This window comes from Acinonyx jubatus, chromosome A1 (genome assembly GCF_027475565.1).
Source record: "Acinonyx jubatus isolate Ajub_Pintada_27869175 chromosome A1, VMU_Ajub_asm_v1.0, whole genome shotgun sequence".
Taxonomy (NCBI): domain Eukaryota; kingdom Metazoa; phylum Chordata; class Mammalia; order Carnivora; family Felidae; genus Acinonyx; species Acinonyx jubatus.
Window position 1 is genome coordinate 122808597 of NC_069380.1, and position 22225 is coordinate 122830821.

Sequence of the window (22225 nt, forward strand, 5' to 3'; positions counted from 1 at the left end):
CTATGAAATAGGTGAAACATCTGCCTCTTTGTCTTGAAGGATTGGGCTTGTGTAGGAATTCCCTTGTGTAGACTGCATATGCCTGGCAGCTTTGGTTGATTGGCTGGATCTAGGCAAATGTGGGCCAGGGTCCTGGGTCTCTCCATGCTGGGACCACCCTGCTAGGATGACAAGAGCTATAACCAAGCATGGGCTGAGGCATTCCTCATAGGGGCTGTTATGTTGGGATGGCTGGAGCTGAAATGGGTGTGACCTGGCAGATCCTAGGGTGCTCCATGCCAGTCCCACCCGAGAAGGATGGCTGGGGACATGGCAGGCACTGGCCAAGGCCCTTTTTGCGAGACACCTGGAAGGATGGATGGAGTTCTAGTGGGTGTAGGCTGAAGATTTCCCACTGTGTACCTGCACCAGGGCAGCCTTAGTGGGATGGCTACAGCTTGGTGGCATGGGTGAGGGTGTTGCTTGAGGAGATGGCTGGGGCTGGTATGGGTTAAGCGACTGGAGCTCACTGAGGCAGAAAGCTAGCTAGAGTGCTTGGACCTTACTTCCATCTGCATTGTCAAGGCGGAGGGGAAATGTAAACAGTATGCTCACCAGCACCTCCAACTCTGAAGAAAGTTGCAGCAGCTCTCACACTATTTAGAGGATGATCCAGGATTGTAAACTGGTTTCCTTCACTTATACTGTACTTGCCCTTTAAACACATTGTTTGTTTGTTTGTTTGTTTGTTTGTTTGTTTGATGTGCCCCAGGTCAGATGAATCTGTGTGTGAGCCCCTCAGTGATATCTCTCCCTACTGCACTTTGTGGCATTGGGGCTGGGGGTACTGTCATTATTGTGTCCCCATGTCTCCTATTGCTCTCTGTGTAGTCTCTCTGTCCTTTGTTATACAGAAGCTGTTCATTCAGCCCTGAGTTCTTAGGGAGAAGTTGCTCTATATATGTGTATATTTGGCGAGTCTGTTGGAGGAGGTCAAGGTCTTGTTCCACTGGCATCCTGGACCCTTCTTAATATGGACACTTTAACAATATTCTTCCAATCCATGAGCGTAGAATATCTTTCCATTTATTTGTGTCTTCTGTATCTTTCATCAGTGTGTTACAGTTTTCATAGCACAGGTCTTACAGCTCTTTGGTTAAATTTATTTATAGCAATTGTAAATGGAATTATTTTCTTAATTTCTTCTAGTTTGTTATTAGTGTGTAGGCATGCAACAGATTTTTTAGATTGATTTTTGTATACTGTAGCTTTGCTCAATTTGTTTAAGAGTTTTTTGATAGTCTTTAGGGTTTTCTTTATATAGATTTATGTCATCTCAAATAGTGATGGTTTTACTTCTTACTTTTTTATTTGAATGCCTTTGATTTCTTTTTCTTGCCTAATTGTTCTGGCTAGGACTTCCAGTACCTTTTGAATAAAAATGGCAAGAGTGGACATCCTTGTCTTACTCCTGAAGAAAAAAAAACTTTCACATTTTCACTGTTGAGTATGATATTAGCTGGGGACTTGTCATATATGGCCTTAATTATTTTGAGGTATGTTCCCTCTATTCCCATTTGTTGAGAGTTTCTTTTAAGTAGATGTTGACTTTTGTGAAAATATTGATCCTTCTGGCATCTCTGGATGCCCACTCAATCCCACTCAATCATGGTGTATGATTTTTCAATGTATTATTAAATTCAATTTGGTAATACTTTATTGAAGATATTTTTAAAAATTTTATTTAAATTCAACTTAATATGCTAATTCACCATCTCTCCCATTCAAGGACTACCCAGGCTGGACCCTGTTTAGCTTCTGAGATCAGACAAGATTGGGCTCATTCAAGGTGGCATAGCTACAGACTTGTGGGGGATTTTTGTATCTATGTTCATCAGGGATATTGGCCTGTAATTTTCTTGTAATGTTGTCATGTGGTTTTGGTTTCAGGGTAATACTGGCCTAGTGAAATAAGTTTGGAAGTGCTCCCTCCTCTTCTGAGAAGGATTGGTATTCTTTGAATGATTTATAAGATTTATTAGGGAAGCCATCTTGTCCTGGACTTGAGTGTTTTGGGAGGTTTTTGATTACGGACTCAATCTTCTTACTACGAATCAGTCTGTTAAGATTTTCTCTTCGTGATTTGGTCTTGGTAGGTTTTATGTTTCTAGGAATTTATCCATGTCTTATATGTTGTCCAATTGGTTGGTGTATGCTTATTGTTATTATAGATAAGGTAAATGAGGGTTGTAGAAGTGGTACAAAGTTAGTGTGCCTCTGAAGCCCATGCTGATTCTTTTTTTTTTTCTTTTTTTCCAACGTTTTTTATTTATTTTTGGGGCAGAGAGAGACAGAGCGTGAACGGGGGAGGGGCAGAGAGAGAGGGAGACACAGAATCGGAAACAGGCTCCAGGCTCCGAGCCATCAGCCCAGAGCCTGACGCGGGGCTCGAACTCACGGACCGCGAGATCGTGACCTGGCTGAAGTCGGACGCTTAACCGACTGTGCCACGTAGTCGCCCCGCCCATGCTGATTCTAATGGATCTTGCATCATTTGTTCATTTCTGTGTGGGTCTATCTGTGTAACTGGGGATGGCTAAATTTGGGTGTGGTGTGAACTTGGCTGTTACTGAAAGCCTGGGGAGCAGCTAGGCAGGCGTCCCACATTTTCCTGTCTCCTATCACTACCATCTTCCTTGATGCTTTCCACAAACAACTTCAGATGAGGCCTGTAGTCTCAGAGCAGTGTTCTTGAAGGTTATGCATTTAACACTGGAACATAGGAAGGAGGGATAAAGGCAGATAGTGATTGGGCAGGGGTATTGAATACAATTGGCTTAAAAAAGGAAATGAGCTCTTTATTAGCTCTTTGCCATTAGTGGTTGCCTGTAGACACCTTTGGGTGAAAGTGAGGTGTCATCTCACCTTTGTGAGGTTCCCTATCTAGTCACACCCAGGAAACCCTTCCTGCCTGTTGGCTTCATCCTCCCCAACTAGTGGGAACAGCCAGAGCTATGGCATAGACATAAAACCCCTGAAATAAAAAAAAAATTGACTCCCCAAGACAGAAACCTGCCGGTACTAACGAGGGGAGACAGGGCTTGGTGTCATAAGTCAGGGACCTAGAGCCTTAGGCTTCCCTCATTATCTTCAGTATGTTTCTCTTTAGACACATCATCCATAGCGTTAAAAGGACTGCAACCTGTCCACCTCCTTGGCTCATTTACCCAGATGTACTTCCTTTCCCTCTTTTCTGCTAGGCAATGTGGCTTCTGGGATGTTTCATGAGCTGTCTTTGCCTTCTTGTTGTTCTCCATGACTAAGCCCCTGTCAGTCTTCATCAACATCAATGAAATTTTCCATAAAAGTTTCCCATCCCAAGCTTTACCCTCTCTTGTCCATTCCTTGGTCAAATGCTAGAATAATCTCCTCACAGTAATTCCACTTTACCAGCTGGGGAGCCTGAAATGCTCCCACTCTCATGTGATGACAGAAAACCCAGAGCTATCAAGCAGGGCAGTGACAAGGGATTCACCTGTTCAAGCCCAGGATCACGTACGTGCACTGAATGCCTCTTTTACTTACATGTCACAATGGCCTCCTTTTAGCCCCAGGCCTGTCACCAACTCCTGTCTTTCCTACTCAGTTTATTTCTAACTCTTTGTGCTGTGGGAGGCCCTAGGGAGGCTGCCTGATATCTTGAAATCCTGACACTTGGATTATGGCATCAGGAGAGACCCTGACCTGCAGAATTATTTGCACAGAGCCTTGTTGCTTGGAAATAGGACTGGTTTGCTTTCTATGATTCTGTTGGAGAAGAGAGAATCCTGTTCAAATTTTGCTTCAAATTCAGTAAAAAATTTTGCAGGTAGGTACCAGTCTTGAACCTTCATCCATTGAGGTTAAAGATCTGTGATTACAAGGCATTCCTATTTCTGTCCTGGGAGTAGAAAAAGTGCAGGATAATCTCTCCCTCCCAGTGACTCTGGACTGAAGATCAGTTTGACTGTGGCCAGCTTGGGAGTAATGGAGATATGACAATAAGGGTCTTTGATTGCTTGAGAAAATCACACTTTGGCTGTCAGCAGGAAGTAGGGCCCACAATAATACCTGCATGCTAGAGAGGTCAACAAAATTCCTTTTGTCCAGCTTTGAAATTTAAATCTTATGTGACAGAAAGATTTATAGTCGAGTCTGACTGTAGCAGTGAGGCAGCATTACCTTGAGAACAGTGTGCATATACGTGTCCCTCTCTAACTCGTCCATGCCCATAACTTCTTCAGAGTTTTATAGGAAGTTTTTTTCTTCCAGGAAGGCATGCCTGATGAACAGATTTTTGCCTGAATATAAAATGAGTGTTTTCCTGAAAATAATTTCCCAGAAAAGTGTCTCTTATTACAGATTATCTCTCAATTACTTTGAAAATAAGAGTGTTTGGGAAAGACCCATTCACCAAAATGACCTCAATCATGCTTAGTTCGGGAGTTTTGGTGGAGATCACCGGAAGAATTGCCATGAAAGGAGCCAGAAGCAAACCCCAAAGATTGAGTAATTACTCCTTTGGTATGATATCACTATTAAATATATTTGATTTAAATTTAAACAAGTTTATTAAAGACCCTTTTAAAAAGCAAATGGTAAGCAGTTACCTTACGGAGATGATACATATGCACATCTGAGATAATTGGGTAACTGTTAATATTAACACAAGTGGAAACTTAAGACTTAGCAAAGTGTTTCCAGTGACAGCTTCATCACGCTGTGTCTCAGACAACTAAGTGGAAGTGACAAGGATGAGCCCTGGAAAACCATGCTGATGATTCAAAAAGAGATACTGGTGATGACAAGGAAAACTATTATCCATGAGCATGCAAAGATGTGGATAGAGTTATTTTATGAGTGAAAAAGTCAATATTTTATATTCCTGTTTTGGATATTGTCTAATTTAAAACAGCAACTATAGGTAGACATCCAGCTCTTTAATCAACATTTATAAAATTTATACATTCATGTTCAAAAATTTTCTTTAGATCTCACTGAAAAATAGGGAGATCACTCCGTATTTGGGGCTGCACTATATTCAAGCCCTGAGGTAACTAAGAACCTGGTTTACTCAACCCCCACTTACTCTTTTTTAAGGCTAAGGCTAATCCTAAGTGTTTATTTCATCTTCCTCTCCAGAAAATAATTTCTTAGAACAGGGCTATTGTCTTTTTCTGCTATAACCCTTCCAAATTGAGTTTTTCCCTCTTGTGGTGTGGGAACATTCACTTGTCTGTTTTCTCATGGTCCTCGTCTGTGGAATGAGGAGATAGAACAAGATGTTTATAAGGATCCATCTTGAGTTTTTGTTTTTCAACTCGCTGAGTGTATATGTTACTTTAAAAAAGTTTTTAAGCCCTTGGTGGATAAGAATGGGAATTAGGAGATGCTTTCATGTTGGAGGTGGAGAAGAGGGCAAATCTCAACCCGAGACAGGTGGTAAAAAAAAAAAAAAAAACATTAACAAATTTGGAAATCTCTTCTACTCATGCCCTCATTTCTTCTTCTAAGCAAGATTTACCAAGCACCTATATCTCCCTAGCATACTAGGTGCCAGAGACTCAGAGATGAAAACAAACAAAAAAACAGGGAACCTTCCTCCATGGGATGTGGATCCTAGGTCAGAGAGAGACAAAAACTGGCCATCAGTGTGGTCTCAGGAAACAGAAGGCCCTTAAGTCTGGGAAGAAGGAGGAGATGAACAAATGGTCTCACTCAGGAGGATCCGTTTGAGTCTCTTCTTCATTAAGAAGAATTTTCTCACTAAGCAAAGGACTGGAACTAGAACATTTGAGAAGAAATCACAGGGTAGAAGGTAAGAGAAAACAGTGTGTTCCAGCAACTGGAGAGTGTATATCTAGAGAAGAGCCTACATGAAGCTGGAAATAGAGGCACGGCAGACCAGGTAAGACGATGGAGCCAGAAAAACCAAATGTTGGCCATTGGGTCAGAATAGTTGGACAGCAGCAAGCCTTTCATGTTGCCAGTGATGCCCCCTAGTGGATCGGCAGGAGATGGATGGGAGCAGCTGGAAGCCACCCTGAAGGAGAGACCCCAGAGGTAGACAAATGCGGATGGTTATGTGCACATGGTGGCTGATGTGGGCAGTCTGTAGCAGAATGGCATGGGATAGGAGGAGTGTGAACTGAGCACCCAGGAAAGGTGTCCTGCCTCCTTTTGTCACTAGCTGCAGGGGCCCAGATTCCACCATTGGATGACTTTTTCTTTGGCCACATGAAACTGTAGGAGTTTTGTTAAAATGCATTCTGCTGAGGAAAGAGGGACACATGTCCCTCCCATTTGTTTCGTTTCATTTCATTTCCTTTCATAAGTTTTTATTTAAATTCCAGTACATTGATCTCCCTTTTAGGTATTGCTTTATGGGCTTAGAGCAAATGCATGAGCAGGGAGTGGGGGAAGGCTGGCTTCAGAGCTAACTCAGATGAGGACTTAAAGGGATCCTGATTGAGAAACATTGCTCTGGGCTAAGGGCTGGGGAGGGGGAAGCTTGAGGGCGATAGTTGGTGATGAGAAGGCAGGGATGAGGAAAAGGGAGAGAAACTCAGAAGAGTTAGCAAGGTTTAAGAAGCAAGTGAGTCACTGTGCAAGCCAGCCACGGACATGCTGATCATCAAGGTTTTCACTAAAAGCATTTGGGGACAGTTGGTATACACAGCAAAGAATCTGGGCTTTGGGGTCAGTTAGAGTTGGGACACCATTCTCCTTTTTGTCTAGCATACAACCCTGAGCAAGTTGTTAAACCTGAGACTGTGTCTGTCAATAATGTTGATACTTACCTTTTTTTTTTTAATGTTTACTTTTGAGAGAGCACGCCTGCCTGAAAGGGGGGAAGAGCAGAGAGAGAAGGAGACACAGAATCTGAAGCAGGCTCCAGGCTCTGAACTGTCAGCCATGAGCCCGATGTGGGGCCCAAACCCATAAACCGTGAGTTCATGACCTGAGCTGCAGTCAGATGCTTAACCCACTTAGCCACCCAGATGCTCCTTACCTTGTGAGAGTTTTTAAGGATTTAATGACCCCAAATGAGTATTTTATAGATGGTATGTATTTGATCGAGTTTATATGCCCGCAGCAGCCTGTGGCACAGTAGGTAATGAGAAATGTCTTGGGTGTGCAGGGAATGTGCACCCCAGCAACATGAGGAGCCGATTTCTAGTCAAAATTGTAAATTTGGAAGTTTGAATTTTTCATGGGTCGTTTTCTAGGCTCTGATTTCAGCTGGGTAGCCTAGGTGTTTGTAAGTCTAGATTGAAGAAGGGGCCAAATCCACAGTGACTAAAGAGTGACTGCCCTTTTCATTCTTTGAATGCTCATGCTGAATTAGGTTTTCTGTTGTGAGAATATCAGTGCCTTTGAGTGCCTTTTTACTTAAATATTGCTTTAAGCCATTAATTTAAAGACATGATCCCCTTCGTGGAAGCTTACAGAACCAAATTCCAGAGAAATTTGTATTCATTCATTTAAAAGCTATCACTGAACAATAGGCTTCTCCTGAATTTAGCCAAAACTGCATGGAAAAGTTTCCTATACGGACAGGATTCAAATGTACTTACTGGTTGTAGCACGGACAATTCATTAAGATTTTCCTAGCAAAGGGTGTCCAGTCTGAGTCCAAAGGTAGGTCTCTTGGGGAAAAATTGATGGCTGGGTTACTCTGCCTACTCTATCTCTAAAGGATTGTATACAGCCCTGGATAAGGCGGTGGGAGAGACACTTCATCTGAGGTAGTTTTTTTTTTCCCCTTTTACTTTTGTGTGTGAGGATTCCTACTATATATTCCATCATGTTATACCAGTAAGATTCCAGTTTCATACAAATGCATAAGTGGATACAGAAATACCATTAAGTGGGAGAGAATTCTCACTAAAACACGTTCAGGTATAATACCCTTCTAGTTAGACCTTTCTGGCATGTTGACATAACCATAGTGACAAAGGATAAATGTAAAAGAATCAGATTTTGAATGTCCACAGATTTCTGAAACCAAGCTCTGCCACATCATTTGTTTAAAATCCGTAACAGTTGGGAGAGAATAATTATAAAAAAAAATGTTGAACTTTGAATTTAAAGACCTATTTTTCTCCTCAGTGGACATAGAACCATTTTAAGCTATTGAGACTCCAAGCAGCAACAGGAACAAGGGCCTGGATTTGGTGGCTTGCACTTCCCTCTGCTTCCCTGCACTCTCTTCTTTTTCTACCTCTGTTCAGCTTTCATCCTGCTCTTCTGCTTACTTGGACTAACTAGCCAAAGCATAGGACTTAAATGTGTATGTACAAGTGCATTCACCGTTGTACTAAGTTTTAGATTTGTATTTTGAAACTGGAAGGCGTGTTTTATATTAACTTTAAAGAGAAAAAAGCTTAAACCAAAAGTTAAAGTTGTTTTCTGCCCCTGGGCTAGGGAAACAATGCTTTGAGGTAACTCCTTCTGGAAGCAGGATGTGTTGGATGCTTAATATAAATTAGGATAAGACAAAAGGTACCATAAAGAAGTCAGGCTGAGCCTGGTAGAGCCAAATGAAGGATTTTAAACAAAGGAACACTTAGCTCAAAGCCAAGATATTATTTCTGTAACCTATAGTACACACATGAAAGGATGAAGTTAAGGGGTGAAGATGTACAAATCTAATTGTCCAGATTTTCTTCCAAGTGGAACTGTTCACTGAGTTTCACATACTACTACTCAGCAATCTTGGGATGGCAGTGTGATGTATGTCTGCTGGCTTCAGGCCTCATTGTTAATAAGGATGAGACTCCAGCAGTGTGGCTACAGACTGGCCACTAGATGGCACATTACCTCTGTACTTGGTTGGTCCCTGGCACCCTAATAGAAAACAAAACAAAACAAAAAACAACCACTGGGAGGTGGCAGGATATTGGGATTCCAGAACTCATCTTGGAAAATTCATTTACCAGTTTTCCAAATTTACAATCTCTCAGTCCATACTTTGTTACTAAGACCAAGACAGTGTATCAATTTTCTTCTAAAACCTATTCCATTATGCTAAACGAACATTTAAAAAGCCACAGAACCCTCTGAAGGCATCTAGTTTACACTAAGACCCTAGAGCAATAGTGACAAATACTGGTATCTCAAACATTATGTGTAATGACATCCAATTATAGTGATCATACACAGAAAAAAAATTTAAACAAGAATTTATTTCTTAAATTTACTTAAAGGATTAGAGCGGATACATAGGCAACGTTTACAATAACATTTAGAGTTACGTCAACATAAGACCGATAGCTATGGTAACAATTAGCACATGCAATTCACTGTAGAGGTAAAAATACTTACTCTCTCTAGACAAGCCTTCTACACGAAGGTAGACTACGTAGGGGTAAAAGAGCAAGTGAACTTGAGAGGATTGCACTTACAAGTAAAAGGGACATAGCTAAGATATAAAGAGAATACATACCTAATGCTAATCACTGTATTGTAGTACTAGCAAATTGCACACTTAGAGTATATTCAATAAACATGTTAAGACTAAAGGATTTTCAAATAACTGCCTTTAAAGTAACCATCTGACATCACATTTTGGTATTCATGTTACACCACTTGAAACATGTAGTTACCATTCAGACAAAACTGGTCTTTAAGGGATAAAAGATGTAGAACATTTCTCTCCATGGTCTTCAATGCATTTTCATCATTAACTTTAAAGCACTTGGTAATGAAGTTAAACTAGCCCACCTGAAGGAGCTACTGATGGCAAAAAGCTCTTAAAAATTTAGGAACAAATGGACAACACAAGAGCTCATCCCAGGTGGTCTTCTTTTTCTTTTTAACGAAATGTATAGTATAATATCACACTACTGCATAATAGTAGCACATACAAAAAAAAGATTAATCCAAAAGACAGTACATTTGGCTCTAGAAAGTTTTGACTTGCATCCGAATTCTGTTTATAAATATTCTGAAAAGGATCTGCTGTCAAAGACCAGTTGCTACTTTATACCTTCTTTTAAAAATAAAATTGGGTCATTGTCATGGATTTCAAATTTTTTTTTTTTTTTTTTAGTTATGTCTTCTCTCAGCATAGGGCTTGCTTGAACCTATAACCCCAAGATCAAGAGTCACATGCTTTTCTGAGCCAGCCAGGCATCCCGACCACGACCAATTTTAGGTTAAACATAAATAGCTTGCCATTTTATGGCTCCATATTCTCATTTTATAGAAAAGTGCAATAATTTTTTTTAAAGCAATCTTGGGCAGTAGAATTGAACACGACCTGCAACAGAAAGCTATCCCAGTAATTTTTAACAACTGACCTTTAAAATTTTTATGTAGCTTACTATATTGACATTTGACCCATTTCAACAAAACAACAGAAGTGTATGGTTTAAAAATTTATTCTTAAACCAAACATAGGAGAATGATGTGGAATAGAACGGAGGAAGAGCTCCTCCACTTGATTTACGCTTGGTCAATATGTGCCAGTTAAAAGAAATATTTTAGGGAATTGTACAACAGGATTATTCTACTCCTACATTGGTCATGATTTTAATTAGTTAACTATGTGGATAGAAACTAACCATTTTTAAAAATTTGATTTCTACTTACAAAGCTATTTTAGCTGTTCTACTTTAAGGATGAGCTTTCATAAATTAATGTTTTACAAGTATATTTCTATTTCATTAACCTTTAACTTCACAGTAAGCTAGGAAGACCAGGTAACTTCATGTGTAAAGTTGCAATTAAATGAACAGCTAGGTAGATGTGAACACAGAATATATGAATGGTTTTGCTTTTTACCCTGCTTCTACTTACACAGTATGTTCTTGAGTGCCGTGACTGATCACTGCTGGCTTGAAGTAGGGTACCAACATACCAGTAACTAATAGTCAAATTATAACAATACATGTGGCATATATGCTTATTTTTTAATCCTGTATGAGCGCATCAGAAGCAGTGTATTAGTTTTGTCTACAGAGAGGCTTTTTTTCTGATGTGCCAGTGTTACTTTAAAGGAAATTTTGGGATACTAAACATCTGAGTAACCCATCCACTGCTTATATATAGACTAATTTTCACATAAACCAGATCCACTTCTCTGCTTACCTAAAATACAATTTACATGCCTCAAAACAAATTATCCTAAGACATGGCTCAGGAAGGTAATTTTGTACTTGAAACAAGTTTCATGAATGCTTGTCTTTATCTGGGCAAAAGATGTACATCACATACTGGTAATCCAATCTACATTTTCTGATTGGATTATCTGTATAGTAACAATCTAGTATGTGTAAAGTGCTCTTGCAGCTGGGGGGCATTCACTCAGGGTACCATTTTCTATACAAGTTTTCCACCAATAGGGTTGCTTATATAATGTTCTTTCTTAAATGACTTCATTCTCCTCCCCCTTAGATTAGGAGTCTGCATATTCTAAGTGCTCCCCATGTACAAACTTCACACTCGAATTCTTTGTAACACTGCTGTTTATCATGAGGAAAGTTATAGCTGAACATGATGACAATAACATGACTACTTACTTGGAGGAAATGAAAAATATAACTGATAAAAACTTCTTGACAGATTCTTAGCAAGATAAATCTAATCCTGATTTGGATCAGGCTTTGACCAACTTAAATGGTGGCGGTGACATTATCTTATAGTGTGACTTCTCTGTAGATTTCTCTGTGCCCAGTCTTCCTCATCTACTTCTCATCCTTTCTACCAATCTCATGTTGCACCTGCCCTGTATCACAAAGACCCTGTGTATGAAAGAACTCTGAAACACATCAAGCAAGACTACAAAGTATAAACTGTTAACAGGAAGTCTAATATGTACAGAATCATATATAATGAGCAGAATTAGATTTCAACTGTAAATGTAGAGCAACTTCTTTTAGCCTTTTATTCTTGAATAACCTCTATAAACCATTTTAAGTGGGCCTGGTTTTTGTGACTTAAATATGACAAAAAACTGTAACATACTTTCTGCAAAACTACTTGATAACACTAGTCAACTACTAATGACGTATCAAAAATTTTCACTTAGCCCCTGTCTTTAGCCCTTGCCTCCTATCAAATGTGGTGGGTAGGGTAGGGCATAAATGTGAAAGTGTGGTTAGTGCTAAACTCTGGAGCCCTGGCTCACTTCTCTCTGGGAAGAAGAGAACTTGTGGGAAGAGGTTTAAAGTCTCTTTAAATCACAATGTGGAACTAAGTTCCACCTACCTCAGACCTAGCAGGTGTTAAAATACTATCTCATCATTAAGTGCCTCCACAACAGGGTGTTCCCTGTGATATTAACATCAATATGTACATTTCTGGATAGGGTTTTATTTTGGTAAGTAGTGCCCATGTGTTCTCAGTTTGCTTCGAACATCTAGAAAAAAAAAACCTTCCAATCTTGGCCTACTTAAAAACAAAGCATATTAAAACACATTTTAAGTTGAAGATATATTGTATAAAGTGCTTCATCAACCAAATTCTCTAAAGTTTTACCAAAAAGGTCAATGTTTATATATACAGAAAAATGGCGAGTCTATAAATGGCAAAGAATTTTTAAAATGGTTAAGCTACTTTGGCATTCATTGCTAGTTTTTTAACTGGGCACTCTTAACTGCTGAATTTGTGAAATGGATCTTCAAACAGATTGTGAATAACAACATAAAGCAAATTTTTGAAAATTTAGTTATGATATAAATGTTCAAAAATATATTTTTTAATCTGCAAAATTAAAACTCTAGAATTCCATTTATCTAGTAGCTGGCATCATTACACCAACAGAAGAGAATGTCTAATATTTCATGTTGGCAAGATTGTAATTCAACCCACTGTTTTTTTTGCTTTTGGTCAGACAACAAAAACTGGGTTCATACAGTTATGCTACCTAATACTCTCCTTACGCTGTCAGCTAAAGTAGAGGGTCTAGACCTTGCTCATCTAATTTTTTATCTTCAGTCCATCTCAGCCACTTTATTTGGTGACTATTCTCATTAAAATCAGTAGAGCTGTGCTAAATACATCACTGCTTATTATTTAAAGACCATCTGTTGTCTAGCTACAGAAAATTTTACTTTATAAATTTCAGACAAGCTTTCTGTTTTTCTTCAGTGCAAACATCCTGAAACAGCACAAAATCATTCAGCTATTTAGAGGATGAAGTCAGTTTATGTAGTGCTTGAAAGTAGAATCCCAGATATTCTGGAAGGGAAACAGCCCATGTGGGAGGACAGTTTACTGTTGTCCTTAAGGGCAAATGATCATCTTCAGTGAGCGAAGATTATTTTTCTCTGAAATAACAGTTAAAGTTAGCTTTAGTTTATAGGTACTGGTGAAGTTTTAACAGGAACCAGTCTTTCACTGAGGCATGTAGCCACCTCGTCTGACAGTTTGCGGTAAGTAGCTTTTAGACATTCCTTCATCAACTGCAGCCTCCATCCCAACTGTTTCAAATCTCTCTACCTGTCCCTCAGTATGTAGACCAAAAGCATCTGCTACAGAAATTTCTTGAAACATTTTCATTTGCCCAGATCCACAGGACTGTGAAATATCTGAAATCTGCTGTTTGAGTCTAACAAAATCTTCTTCATTGACTGACGAAACTTGCTTTGACCTTTCAAAATGTGAAATATCTGGACTGGTTTCACGTTGACTGCAGTTTTGTTTGAAATACTGTTGCCTGGGCAAATTGCCAACACTGCTATCTGTGTTATCTACCAGCTGTAGATCTTCTGGCCGCTCTTCAGAATCTAACAAGGGCTGGGTGGACTCGGATCTTGAGAAGACTTGGACAGATGGAACCTGGTGTCTGTAGCCACTGTGCACCACTGTGGAATACTGGACGGTGCCTGAAGTGTTCTGGGCAGACTCATTTTCATCACTGCTAGAAATGCTTGGCCTAGAGGAGGACATGCACGATGAACCTCCAATACCACTGCTGTGTCCTTCAGTACTGATTTTTTCCTTCTTGAATAAGTCCAGTGATTTCAGATCTTCTGGAAAAGGCTTTTTGTCATTTGCTGCTTCTATCTCCACAACACTTACATCAGTGAAATTGCCATCTGAGTAAATCTGATCTTTTGAATTAAAATTATGCTAAGAAAGAAAGAAAAAAATTTATTATTACCTATGGCATAGGTTCATTTAGAAACTATGAAATATATATGGCAAATTCTAGTTAAAGCCACAGAGAAATGCATCTCTGAAACTTCTCAGTAATTTGGTGCGGACATAATCTGTATCACTAAGCACTGTCAACTAGCTCAACTACAGATACTGTGAAATGATTCTAAGAAGTATGAATCAGAGTGGACTTCCTCAGAATTCCCAATCAACTGTTAAATTTTGATAAGCTACTGGTGTATATACAGTATTTCATTACTAGACTAGAGTTGAGGATTGACTAAAAAGTAGAAAACATGAAAAGTTCAAAGAATTTAGTCTAGGTTTCTAGAAATCACTGCAACAGTATGAAACTGGTAGACTGTTAAATTTGATTTTAATATCCAATACAAAATGCTTGCCTTACAACATTTACCATATAGGAGTATTTACATATTAAGTTTTCAATTTGCAAGTTCAATGAAGTATTTTTCATGTTTACTGAATAGAATAAGGAATATAAGAATATGCTATGATAATATTTTATCATTTACTTTTCAATTTGGTCTTATCATTTGGTTCAACTCTATAAAAATACTCTGAAATGTCCATGTATAAACAAGTCAGAAACACTTTATCTTACCCTAGGAGGTGTATGAGGTGACCACTGGGCAATATGACTCTTTGAAGGATCTGGAACATTAGGCCAGATATGTTTTTTAATTCTGGAGAGAAAAAGAAATAAAGTATCTGTGGAACCACATGTAATAAATAATGAACAGTCCCTAATTCCAAACATGAGCTTAATCTAGTCGTAATGAAAAACTACTAATAAGGCTAGTAATCAGCATTCAATTTAAAAAACTGAAATAAAATTCTACAATAGAAACCAATCAAAAAGTGGAATAAAGTCACAAAACCTTAAAGTACACCCCCCTCGCAACAACAAAAGAAGCAAATACGTTCAATTTCCAACTAAAACCACATAACACATTTTCACATAGCCACCAGGTAAAATGATAAATTTGATTTTTTCACAAGAATATTTACCTCAGTATAGTTCCTAGTCCAAAGTTAGAGGTCCCTAAGTGTGTATAAGTATACAGGAAGTGAGTCATCTTGAGAGTAAGTTCAAATACAAAAACAAAACGGAGTAATAAGATCCTAACAGACTGACTCTCCTGTGCAAACAACTATAAAATCTACGTGTAATGTAAAAAATAATGAAGTTAACAACCTAAACAAAAGACCAACTAATGGATGAATTCCATGAAAGAGACTTAAAAAAATTTTAGTTGTTTTACATAAAGAAATTGAGTTAAAATTTTTTTAATGTTTATTTTTGAGAGAGAGAGAGAGAGAGAGAGAGCAGGGTAGGGGCAGAGAGAGGGAGCCACAGAATCTGAAACAGTCTCCAGGCTCTCAGCTATCAGCACAGAGCCCGATGAGGGAGGGGCTTGAACCCACGAGCCTTGAGATCACGACCTAAGCCAAAGTCAGAAGCTTAACTGACTAAGCCACCCAGGCACTGCAAGAAACTGAATTTTTAAATTAACATTCTTCCCACAAAGAAAATCTCAGGCTCAAACTGGCTTTGTGAATTCTAGCAAACACTTCAACAGAAATACTATGAATACTATATAAACTCTCCTAGAAAATAGAGAAGGTAGGGTGTCCCCATTAATTTGAGGAGACCGTTCATTTTATGAGGTCATCAGTATCCCCTTGATTGCAAAAGTAAATGAACACACCACCAAAAAGAACCAATATCACTCATGAAGCATAAATGCAAAAATTAACATACTGAATCCAGACAGTCTAAGAAATGCAAGGACAGTTTAACATGTGGAAAAAAACCAATGAATAAAATTCACCATATACATGTAGGAAAGAGAAAAATCGTATGATCATCTCAACAGATGACAAAAAAGCATCTGACAAAATTGACCCGATCATGACAAAAACTCTCAGGAAAAAAATATAAGAGAACTTCCTCAACTTAAAATCAACATCACATGCAATGGTCAGAGACTGAATGCTTTCTCCCTTAAAATTGGGAATAATGCAGAGTTACTACTTAACCAGTATAGTAAGAAAAATAACTGAAAGGATAAACATCAGAATAACCATCTTTACTAAGCAGTATGACTATGTATGTGGAAAATGCTTAGGGACCCAAAAAGGTACTAGAGTAAATGAACTTGCCAAGGTCTTAGTATACAAGGTCATTATATTAAAACAAAATTAATTGCATTTCTATTTCTAGCAATGAACAATTAGAAAATAAAAATTTCTAAAAATGCCATTTACAGTTGTATAAAAAACATTTAGGAATAAATTTAACATAGTACAAGGCCTACCCACTGAAAACCATATAACAGTGCAAAAGAAAAAGAAAACCTAGACAAAGAGAAATTAACAAGGGTGACTGGGTGGCTCAGCTGGTTAAGCATCATCTGACTTTTGATTTCAGCTCAGGTCATGATCTCGGAGTTGTGAGTTTGAGCCCTACATAGGGCTCCATGCTGACAGGATGGAGCCTGCTTAAGATTCTCTCTCTCCCTCTTTCGGCCCCTTCCCCCCTCAAAATAAATAAACTTAAAAACAAAAGAGATTAACATGTTCATGGACTGACCCATGTGACATAAATGTTGTGAACTCATGTTCAGATTGTATTTTTTGCCCTAATTTTATTGAGTCGATAAAATCTCAATTAGCACCGTACTCAGTTTTTTAAAAAAGACTTTCCTTTTCATATAAATAATATCAGCTTACCAAATAACCTAGTCAAAATAATTTTGAAAAACAACTTATTAAAAGAATTCTAACTGCTCTCAAAACTTACAGAGCTATAAAAACCAAGACTGTGTGGTACTGGCACGAATAGACATATAGAACAGAATTGAGAGTCCACAAATAAATCCAGACTTACATGGACAATTGATTTTGACAAAGATATCTAGGCAATACAATGGGAAAAAAAGTATTTTCAGTAAATAATGCTCGAACAACTAGTTATCTATGGAAAAAAAATTCCCTGACCTCACACCATGCACAAAAATTAATTCTGAATAGATCACAGACATAGAGCTAAAATGATTAAGTTACAGAGGAAAATAAAGGAGAACACAATTGTGACAATGACTTAGGCAAGAATCACAAACTGATAACATGCACCTCATCAAAATTAAAAACGTGCATTTTCTAAAGTCACAGTGAAGAAAACGAGAAGCCAAAGCCACAAGACCAGACTTTCCACAACATATTTGACAAAAATTTTGTCACTAGAATATATAAAGAACTCTTACAGCTCAATATTACAGCAAACAATTCAATTTAAAAACGGGCAAAAGATTTCAGAACATCTATCACAAAAGAATATAGATAAATGGCACATGGAAGGATCCATTACTATTTACTAGGGAAATAGAAATTAAAACCACAGTGAGATAAAATTACACACTGATAACAAGGGGCTAAAATAAAAACCCTGACAGTGCCAAGTAACAGTGCCATGTAACAACTGGAACTCTCACGGTGCTGGGGAGAATACATGATGGTACACCTGCTTTGAAAAACAGTTTCTTATGAAGTTATATATGTGCTTCCTAGGTTACCCAGCAATACCAATACTAGGTATGTACTTACACAAGATAAATGATAACATATACCTACGCAAAGATCTGTAGATGAATGTTCATGGCAACATTATTCATAATAGCCCCAAATTAAAGACACAACCTGAATTTCCATAACAGATGAACAAATTTTGATGTATCTACACTGCAGACTACTATTCAAGATAGAAAAATATTAGTATATGCAACATGGATGAGTCTCAAAAACATGCTAAATGAAAGACATCCTATAAAAAGACTACATATTATCTATTTATATGAAATCTCAGAAAAGGCAAAACTACAGTCACAGAAGGCATATCAGTGATTACCTTGGGGCCAGGGGTTGAGGGAGAGGAGAGACGATAAAATAGAATGAGGAAACTTTTTTTTTTTTCAACGTTTATTTATTTTTGGGACAGAGAGACACAGAGCATGAACGGGGGAGGGGCAGAGAGAGAGGGAGACACAGAATTGGAAACAGGCTCCAGGCTCTGAGCCATCAGCCCAGAGCCTGACGCAGGGCTCGAACTCACGGACCGCGAGATCGTGACCTGGCTGAAGTCGGACGCTTAACCGACTGCGCCACGCAGGCGCCCCATGGAAACTTTTTAGGGTAAGAGAAATAGTATCTAACTTGATTGTGGTGGTAGTTATATATCCATATGCAGCTATTAAAATTCATCAAACCATACACTTAAAATGAATGAATTTCACTGCATGTAAATTATAGCTCAATAAACCTGTAGGGAAGAACTGCAAAAACACAAATAGGGGTACTTACAGGTCTCGCTTATTAAAGCAGAACAATACTCCCAAAAGGGTTGTCAATAGAAATGCTAGGCAAACAGGAACAACTATGGCTTCAATTTCTCCTTGAGCTAAAAATCAGGGGTAAGAAGTAAAATAAATGTCAACTCATGTGCTAAGAGAAATAATGAAACTTCCCAACCAAATGGCTGTTGAAAAGATGAAATACCATCCCGTTTTTATAGCCTTTTCAAACTTAAAGATTGTTTTCTGCCACCCCTGCGCCCCTTGGTAAATCATATCCTAGCTGCTTATACCTGACACAGTAACCTGGCCACAGAGAAAGGATAAACTCTATGTTGGTTACGGGAATAAAATGACTAGTTCAGTTTTCTGGACAGATAATCTATCCAATAAGTTAGAAATTTCAAACCTAACCATTTACTACATTTATGATCTGCACCCAGCAGAATCTTAACAAATGCTTATCTTTGCGATCTGTGAGTGCTGGGCACAAGTGGAAATATGGAATCCTGTATAAGGAATAAAAATAAAAGGTTCAAGCAAAATTTTTAATAGATTTTCAAAAAGATAGCATATCTGGTATACAGCTAAGAATTTGTAAGAATCTTAAGTACAAGGAGTGGCAGAAATAGGAATATTATCACCTAAAATCAACAAGCCTAAGATTTCTAGATAATTCCCAACCTGCATTTAAAAGAGGGCTTACTTGAGCAAATGAATCACTAATTGGACAGTTTATATTGGAGATATTTTTTAATGATTTACCTTATGGCTGTCTCTACTTAACTCCTCCAGCCTCCTTATAAGTAGAAGTAGTCTTTTATGGGAAAAATTTATAAAAGTAATACTGCAGTCATATACTATTTACTCAGTCTAATCTTTGCACCACATATATCCCTTTACAAGTAACTTTATATTCTACAAAGCCTAATAGAAATCAGTAAATCAGATCAATGCTCGGAAATAAACTGGAGGCTGGCAAATACTCACTCTTGAACACTGAGGTTTTCATATAGGTGCCAAATCAAATTCAGGCAGACCCTGTTATTACTGTTGCCAAACTTACTATGTTTTCAAGTCTTGGGCCTTTGCTTATCTGTCCTAAGATGCCTTCTTCTTCCTTTTTATCCACATCCTAACTTTTGGGGACTCAAGTACTGACTCCTCTATATAATCTATGAAGATGAAATTCCCCCCTATAAATTATCTTTAAATTCCTACTCTATTTACTGTCTACATGGCCCAAATGCCTTTCCATTTAATTACTTTACTTATGTTGTATTTCTTCAAATAAAGTCCTTTGGGAGCAAGGCCCATGCCATATGAAGAAGCCATAATATGTCCATAAAACGATAAACAGATCAGTGAAAAAAGCAGATAATTAAGTAATCCTAACAAGTATGATCTAATTTGGGGGGAAAAATGTATGTATAGAAAATAGAAGGATATATAAATATGTTAAGAGATTATTCTGGATGAGGGATTAGGAGTGGTTTTTCTTCTGCTCTGTACTGTATAGTCTAAAGGCCTATATAGTACACAATCTACTCTTATAATGAATATCACTTTCATTAGTTGAATATTTTAAAGGTTTATTTTTTTCTAAAGATCAATTTCAAGTATTACTTGTTAGATATTTATTTTACTAACATGTCACCACAAAATCTTATTCTAAAAACTATATTCATTTTTGGCAATCACAGCAAAGTTCAGGATCTTTTATTATCTATTTTAGGTAGTCACTCATTCATTTTCTCATTCACCCATCATTCAATAACAAGGAATATAGCTTACTATTTAGCATTCACTGTGTTGGTACCTGGGGGTGGGGGTTACAAATAAATGATAAAATAAGGTAATTTCTATTATGATTCAAAATGTAGGAAGAACAAGAAAGAATGCAGCTTAAGAATGCTTTAGGGAGGTTAGAGGAACTAGAAAAAGTGAGGACTTAATGTAGAGCTACACACTGGGAAAAGATGGAGAAAATAATGAGAAGCATATGACCAAATAAAGAGATTACAAAAGGGCATGCAAAAGCAGTAATTAGAAGGCATGATCAATAGGATTTTACACTTGGCTCATGTAAGCAAAAAAGACTCATGAAAACAAAAAATTTATCACATCCTTATCTAAATTTGTGGGTTTGGCAAAGAGTTGGATGGCTGTGGCAGGGAACAAAGAGAAATGTATTTGGGAAAGAGGATGACTGAAGTCACGGACAGAGAGTTTAAATAAGCAGATAAAATACAGGGCTGAGAAGAGTGATATGGAAAATACAAACCATTTTTTAAAAAAGTGAAAAAAGAAAAAGAGATCGAGAAGGAAGTATGAGAAAGGGAGAAGACTCAGGAGAGTGTTGTTATTATACACACACACACACACACACACACACACACACACACACACGTGAGAAGAACCAATGGAAAAGGCAGTTTCAAGGATGGAGAAGCCGAGTCAAATGCTGAGAAGTATAAAAATAAGGAGACTAAAAAGCATGTACTGGATATGATAACTAAAAGGCCTTCCCTGAGTGACATTAGGGAGGTTTCAGTGGCTTGGTGGGTTGGAAGCCTGATTTCAGTGGGTTAAAGACTAAGCTGGAGGAAGGGAAGTGGAGCTTGAGAAGGTGAACTAGTCTTTCCAATAACCTGCCTACAAAAGAAGGAGTAAGACAAGAAGGTAAGAGACCACATTTGACTTTTGCCAGTGAAAAGATGAACCCATTTAGAAAGATACACAAATTCTTTTGGTATTTATAGAGTACAGACGAAATCAGTCAGAAGCAGTTAATAACAGAGCTGAGTTTTGACAGTTTAAAGAAACAATCCAAATCAGATAAACAATACAATACCAACAATTCATTTCTATGGATCCAAAGATGCACTTTTAACAAAATTTTAGCTTATTAACTAAGTCCATATTTAGTCTGATTAAAAAAAAGAAGCAGAAAAGAGCAAATGTCATTATTTCTTACCAAACTTCGGTGTAGTAAAAGTGAATTCTGGGCCATCCTTTCCACCTTCGTCTGTGTATGCTGCCATTCGTACCATGTACAAGGTGTCACTGGTCAAAGAGGACAGTGTATATTCTGTGTGGGAGGAATCCACATTCACAGCTGGAAGAAATCAATAAGTCTGCTTTATTTAACTACTCAATGTTTCTGCTTGATTTGGCTTTTGACACTGCAAAAGTATTAAAAAGGAACATATTTTCCAGAAAATAATTTTCTTATCTCTGCCAGAATATTCTTCTATAAGCACAACACAGTATTTTTTTTTCCACAGTATTTTTTTAATAGGCATATTCTCAGGTGTCTCTTTTCTGAGAATAATATACTACACTTAAGATGTATAACATAAAAAGGTGAGACAACATTTAAAAGCTTAAGAAAAAAACCAATGATTCTTAATAACTGATAGAATTTATTACCAGTTTCATTTCCAATGATGGTTCTATAAAATATAGTATAATTTCGGATAAATCCGTTCTGAACATCAACAGGAAGTTGGTCCCACTCTAAGACAGCTTCATTTTTCCCCACTTTTTTCGTCCGAACAGTAGGTCCTTTGGAAGGTGCTAAAACAGAATAAAAGTATTTGATAACTAAAAATTACTATGATTTAGTAAGTCATTAGGATTTACTAAAATTTAATTATATTATTTGAACATTATGAGACATACCCTTATTTTAAAAAGAAAAAAATGTCTTTGTTAATACAAAACTCAAC

The 22225-nt window shown here is 37.7% G+C and overlaps 1 protein-coding gene across 6 annotated transcripts in view; it reads right to left on the reverse strand.

Annotated features, from left to right (window-relative positions):
* Positions 1-9186: 9186 nt before the first annotated feature.
* Positions 9187-22225, reverse strand: part of IL6ST (interleukin 6 cytokine family signal transducer) — a 55562-nt gene continuing 42523 nt past the window's right edge. For all 6 annotated transcript variants that reach the window (XM_027041790.2, XM_015072558.3, XM_053223041.1 and 3 more), the window contains 5 exons: positions 21927-22073; positions 21472-21612; positions 18505-18601; positions 14747-14828; positions 9187-14097 (listed from right to left, as the gene is read on the reverse strand). In XM_027041790.2, the coding sequence (XP_026897591.1) occupies positions 13360-14097; positions 14747-14828; positions 18505-18601; positions 21472-21612; positions 21927-22073 (1205 nt within the window). In that variant the 3' untranslated portion in view covers positions 9187-13359. The remainder of the gene's footprint in view (positions 14098-14746; positions 14829-18504; positions 18602-21471; positions 21613-21926; positions 22074-22225) is intronic.